General features: G+C 44.2%; 1 protein-coding gene across 2 annotated transcripts in view; it reads right to left on the bottom strand.

Moving 5' to 3' along the window:
• LOC109545475 (protocadherin-like wing polarity protein stan) overlaps positions 1-6,246 on the bottom strand; it is a gene marked incomplete in the record, with an annotated part of 27,847 nt that overhangs the window by 712 nt on the left and 20,889 nt on the right. The window contains 14 exon segments of one of the 2 annotated variants that reach the window (XM_048666350.1): positions 222-365; positions 431-445; positions 520-822; positions 873-1,036; positions 3,303-3,435; positions 3,492-3,640; positions 3,691-3,806; positions 3,862-3,961; positions 4,014-4,202; positions 4,253-4,399; positions 4,460-4,680; positions 4,741-4,959; positions 5,023-5,167; positions 5,223-5,976. In XM_048666350.1, the coding sequence (XP_048522307.1) occupies positions 222-365; positions 431-445; positions 520-822; positions 873-1,036; positions 3,303-3,435; positions 3,492-3,640; positions 3,691-3,806; positions 3,862-3,961; positions 4,014-4,202; positions 4,253-4,399; positions 4,460-4,680; positions 4,741-4,959; positions 5,023-5,167; positions 5,223-5,976 (2,799 nt within the window). 2 annotated transcript variants of the gene reach the window in all.

Here is a 6,246-nt window from a genome sequence, read left to right as displayed (position 1 = left end):
TGATTACTTTTTGATAAATAATTCGTTCTTATTGCGAAATAGGAGCACTATTTATCAATCTGTAATAAAAGACGTGAGGAAATTCTGCCTTTTTTTAAAGACAAAAACCTTTGAGGCGATATACCCAAAAAAAAGTTTGTAAAAAAATGAATCCGCCTTAACAATATAGAACTTATCACCAACTTAATGGGACTTTTCACAATATTTCCGCATAGACTCACCTATCCGTGACCCCATTCTGGAGCCTAAACCCTGCCCATGATAGTCCAGATTGTTGACATCACTGGCCACTGGAGACATCAGCCGACTCCCTGGCTGCGAGGCCGGCAGATAATTGCTATGGACAGTCACATGATCCTCTTCGGCTGGAAAAACAGCCGCAATCAGAACAACGAAAATTTGCACTTGCACCTTGGCTTCGACAACTTACCTTCCAGCATGTTGTCTGTTTGGGGCAGCGTTAGTAAGAAAGGCCATAAATTCTAGCTCAAAACGCCGCAAAAGCAGCAAAAGACTCACCAGTGTAGGGAAACGAATACTTGTCGTTCATATGATGCTTCTCTTCAAGGTCCGAACATCGATCGTAGTCCTGGTAGTTGACGCTATCAGGAGGCATCATTTTCCCCACATAGTCCCCCTTGAACTGCATATTAGCGTTGTAGTGGTTGTTATAGTGGGCCTGCACCATATACTGTTCAGACCCGATGGTGCGCAAGCACGTTTCGGGAGTAACATCCGGATTGGGGAGCGGATTGGGGGAGTTCTTGTGCACAAACTCGTTGTCTGAGCCGGTCTCGGCTGACCATCGGCCCACTTCCGGCACTGAAACCTCCCAGATTACCCCCAACCTTCGACAAACCATTCGAACTTACCGTTCACATTGGGCAAGTAAGCTTCGGGCAACTGGCTGGCCCATCTTGAGCCGTACGTGGGCTGAATTGCCGGGAACAGTTGGGAGTTGGTCACCACATTGAGGGAAGGAGGCGTGCCGCACCGTGACGCCACATGCTCGGTTATATTCGGAAGGTATCCTTGCCTATTCAAAATGAAACTTTGGCTCTTTACTAGATAATTTGGGCCACCTACTTCCATACTTGTCTTTGTTTATGATTTGCATTCATGCACAGAAGAGGCACAAAAACAACTCGCAAACAATTTGAAAATTTAGTTTAGCTTATTTTCAAGACCATTTTCCAATTGTTCTAATAAAGCTAACCTTATAAGACCACCAAAAGACATATTTTTCTTTTAAATCAAAAACAAATTATAGCTAAAAGACAAAACTACGCTCTGATTAAACACCATTGTTTTATTTATTATTAACTTCGAGGGATGCACGTTAAGTTCGAAAGCGGCATGTGATTTGATGCTGTTGTTCTGAAGCGCTACTTCTTCATATAACGTTCGTCGATAGCGTGCGCGTTATAATATAAAGGTTAACAGGTTAACGTAAAACACATAACGTGTTTGACGGATAACATGCACCATAGAGTAAGTAAAATAAAAAAATTACAAATATAAATTTTACTTTCTCTGTGACATGCACGTTAAAGTTAACGTGAGTGATACAGCACAGGGCTGAATATCTAAAGTCCAGTCTTGCGATAGCTTTACTGCGAATAGCGAATAGAGCAAAATATCTGTCAGATCTGCTACGTGGCGAGCCAAGTTCGAAGAAATATTGGTGCGCTAATGGTTAACCCAAAGACATTAATAAATAGACCAAGCCAGTCATTCATAAATCCCGATTTGTTTGGGCACAGATCACAGAGGTTATAGATTGGAAACTGTCATATGCAGAATGCTATTTGTCGCTTATGCCCGTATGCACCGACAGACTTTAATCGCGATTAAGTCTTAAACCGGTTTAACCGCCGTATGCACCGCCAAGCTACCTAATCGCGATCAACTAAACGCGTTTAAAAATTAATCCGGTTTAAGAACCCAGCTGGTATGCACCGTTGAAATTCAGCGGCGGATTAGTTAAACCTTGTACGGATATGGCAACCGTGTTCTAGTGACTCGCGTTATCAACTTTCGCCCGGTGTTCCAATCAGAGATGCCAAGTCTACCGATTTTTCGGTAGATCTATCGATTTGTGAAGGAACCTACCGATGCCATGCAGATTTCTACCGAAAAGTAACAAATAAAAGTGGAAAAAATTTACGTGGATTCCTTAAAATATAACATATTTCCATTCTTGATCAAAGTACGTTGGTAATAGTAGACATTTTATTTTAGCACACATCGTATTTTAGAGTTCTTTTTCAAACATAAAATGAATCAAGCCCGCTATTTAGATCATAAATTTGATAAAATTATGTTTTATGGATCCTGCAACAGTGAAATCAGGTTCCCCACAATCTACTTCTGATGTTGCAATTATATTTTCAAATTTAGTAAATGATAGTGAATTACAAGGTCTGGACACAGAATGATGTCTGTTGCGAAATGTTGAAGAAATTAAAAAAAATTCTGGAAATATTTTAGAGTTTTGGAGCCAAGTACAAATATTGAAATATGGAGCTGATACATTCGTGTTTCCAATTTTATTTGTAACCTGCTTATTCTACCTCACTCATCAGCCAAGTTGAACGGATATTTTCACAGGTTAATCTCATGATACAATGAATATATGCATGTATTCATTGTATCATGGGTTAATCTAATGAAAACTAAGTTGAGAAATAAGCTAAAAACGAGTTCAATTTCATATTTACTTCTTTACTGGCGACTCATGTTTATTTTAGTATTCCTGTAAGTTTAAACATTTTGAAAAACGCGCGATTTTATGGAGCCTTTAATAATGAAAGAAAAATGAGTCTACCGATTTTCCACCGAAGTCTCGAGCTTATCTACCGAAACTCGATTTTCGGACCTGGCAACCCTGGTTCCAATGAATGTGCCGCCGTTCGTGTTAAATATCGCTGTTAAAGGGAAAGAATATAACCGCGATCCATTGCGGCTAGTTGCCAAAATGATATGAGATAACGATTTTTCTTCTAGGAAAAGACATATTAACGGGGAAAACCGTTATTGACTGTTGAGAAAATCGACCAATAAGGTATCACAAAATTACTGGCGATTTTACTATATAAAAGCGATGTCCAGAATCTTGCAATTAAAGCAGTATAGAAATCTTAGATACTGGGATATTCTAGAAGGTGGCCAATTTCTTCTTGCAATCTAAAAACGACCGGCTTTGTTCAACGAAAGCGTATATAAAAAGACATTTCGTCAGGTGCATCGAAATAATTTGTGCGAAGTAATTGTCTCCTTGGAAAACCATATCTGGGGTCTACCTTGAAATATGATTGCGACTATGATGGCGTCTAGCGCTGGACTCGTCGTCATCGCTCGAATGGCTGGACGCTAGATCCAAACTGCGGCCCTCCGAGCCGTCGCTGTCCGAATCGCTATCCCCGCGCTCTCGCCCTGTAAAAACGCAATTAGCTAAACACCTCCTAGAGGACGCCCAATGATGTCATCACCTGCAGCATGGTCATTGTCTCCAGCACCTCTTTCTCTGCGGCGCGACCTTCTCTCCTCCTGCTCAAAACCTCTCAGGTATGAGGGGACGTCGCTGGTTGAGTTGTAGTTGGACGTGGATGTTGAGGTGTGACGCAAATGGGTGTCGCTCCTAAAAAACTCTTGCCAACCACCCAAGGGACTTCAAAGAACAATTTTCACCTGTAAGGACTCGAGCTGGTTTTAGTTGTTGATCTGGAAGTGGTGCTTGAAGTCGATATGCCAATGTTTCGTCTGCTGGTCGGATCTAGTCCTGCGTGGTACGTCAATGCAGACCGCTTAAATGGGGAGATTTAAATGAAAATTCACCCTTCCGGGGCCTTTAATACTTACAGATTGGGCTGAAATGTTCTGGCTGCTGGTGCTCGGCACGCCCGCCACTGACTGGGTGTCCAGTAAAGGCACCTTCTTGCCCATGCAGCGCATGAAAGTCCTGCAAAAGCTTGATGCAATGCCCACGAACATCGTATATTCCTGAAAAGTACCTCAGAAGATTCTGCCGGACGCGATTGTTGGCGAAACAGTAGCCGGCCAAAGAGAAAGCGGCGTGCACGAGAACAGCGGCAGACAAAAACGGCATCAGAAGCGGATGCCGTTCTGAGGCCGCTAGAAGCGCCAGCACCCAGGTGATGCCCAGCAATGGAAGAGCGATCACTGAGACCCACAGGAGTGTTCTGGAAAAACGCTCAGAACCATCCAGAAGGTGCACAAAATGGGAATTTACCTGAGATTCCCAAAGCCCAGCACATGGTCCTGGATGGTGAACGCAGCCCTGATCGATAGAAGCAGGATGCAGAGATTGGCAAATGTGAGCAGGCAAGTTGGGCCCACCAGGCTCCAAACCACGCTCTCATAGAGCGAGACCCAACAGCTGAAAAACGAGAAAGCTCCAGATAATTGAAGCGCAAATGAATCACTCCCTGCCACATACAAGTAGTAATTCCCGTACTGGTGGGCTCTGACTCCTACAGCCAAAGCCACCACTACAGCCGGCCCTACATAGCCCATGCTGTAGTAGAAGCGCATCGGCCCGTGATTGATATCCCGCATTTCCGTCAACATCCTGTATAAATGAATCGCGTCCACCAACATCCAGGAAAACGACGCCAGCCACAGATAATGCAGGCCAATGGCCGCCAATTTGCAGGAAAACTGCAAAAAACACCCGATAATTAGCTTCAGCTCAAACTCAATGAGCTTACCGGGGCTCACCTCTATAGAAACCATGAATTTTCTCGCCTTCAACGCAACGAAATAGAGCAGCTCGGCCAAAAAAACACAGAGCACCAAGTTCTTCCTTATGGTGTTAGAGTTGGTCTGCAAGCCGCGAATTAGCGCCAATATCAAGTAGGTCCCAAGCAGCAGAGGCAGCGATATGGAGAAACAGCTGTAGCTTGAGACGGTTTCAAGCAGCGATGGCTCGGGTATGTACTGAAAAATTGCATTTAAAGCCATTTTTGGGGTGTTTTTTTTCTCAAAACCGCGCATACTCACATCCAAGTCCACCACGTCCACCAGAATGGCAAAGGTGGTTAAATGGTTGCAGCTGCAGTTGATCACCACGCAATTTTCGTCCAAATTATCGAACCAGTTCTCTTCTAGTTCGGTGCGACAGCCGACTCTGGACCATTCTCCAAATCTGCAAGAAAAACGATTTTTTTGAACTGGAAAAAATTGAGCCAATGACTGCTTACCCTCTTGCGGTGCTCCAATGGACGCACTGGGGATTGGAGCGTTCGTTGAACAGAGTGTCGCTGGAATTGAGCCAAATCTGCAGCCGTATGGGGGATTTGAGGGGAATTCCCGATAAGCTCCTGTAGAGCAATTTCTTCGTCACATCCTTATCCCTCCGTTCCCTTGACCTTAGGTAGTGCGCCTCGTTCTCGTGGACTTTAACTTGGGGCTCCACGAAAATCTTCTTCGTCCATTTGTCGTCGGGCATTGCGATCTCCGGCAGTTTCACATTGAGGTTGCTCTGCGTGGTTGGTTCCACTGCCTCAATATATTCCGGCACCAAAACGCCGATCGACATCAAGGGGGACCCGATCGTGATATCCACGCCCCATCGGCGCACCACTGACTCGTCATACCTCTTGGGCAGCAAATTCCCAGCCTGTCGATACTGGATGTAGCTGACGATCGCCCCATCACCTGGCAAACTGTGCCTCGTTATCACTTCCCCATGCTCCAAGGGCTTGATGCCCAGCAAGGACAGTGGGATAAACACTCTCGAATTGGGATCGAATTTGGACTTGTCGAACAGGTAGTTGTTGTACTTGGGAAACCCGATTAAAGGCACTTGATACTTGTTCTCCTGCATGAACTGCGAAGTATCGGGCAAAATCACGCTTTCTGTGGTGTACGATTGGCCGTTCCCAGGCATGGGGAGCCCCATTTCGGGTTCGTATCCATAGAGGGACTCGGGAGTGACGATGTCCAGGCCCAACACTGAAATTATTTTGTGAGCAATTTGTGAGCTTAATGAGCCTTTGGGTGTTATTAATTCCAAATCCAAATCAAAATCAATTCCTGGGCTTCAGTCATTTATTGTCTATTTATCAATTAAAAAACGTTTCGCTGTTTTCCATTTTCATCAGTTTCAATGTGTAGCGTTAGTAGTAGTAGTCTAGTTAAAGTTCAATACTGTTAAAGCTTCATTTAGAAGCATAAAAGTTCATAGAGAAGTACCTAGTGCTGGCTGTAGACGTACAACAGTAC

This window comes from Dendroctonus ponderosae, unplaced genomic scaffold (assembly GCF_020466585.1).
Source record: "Dendroctonus ponderosae isolate FM_Combo_2020 unplaced genomic scaffold, Dpon_F_20191213v2 Dpon_F_20191213_5, whole genome shotgun sequence".
Lineage (NCBI taxonomy): Eukaryota > Metazoa > Arthropoda > Insecta > Coleoptera > Curculionidae > Dendroctonus > Dendroctonus ponderosae.
Note: the sequence above shows the minus strand (reverse complement) of the source record. Positions and strands in the feature narration are given on the sequence as shown.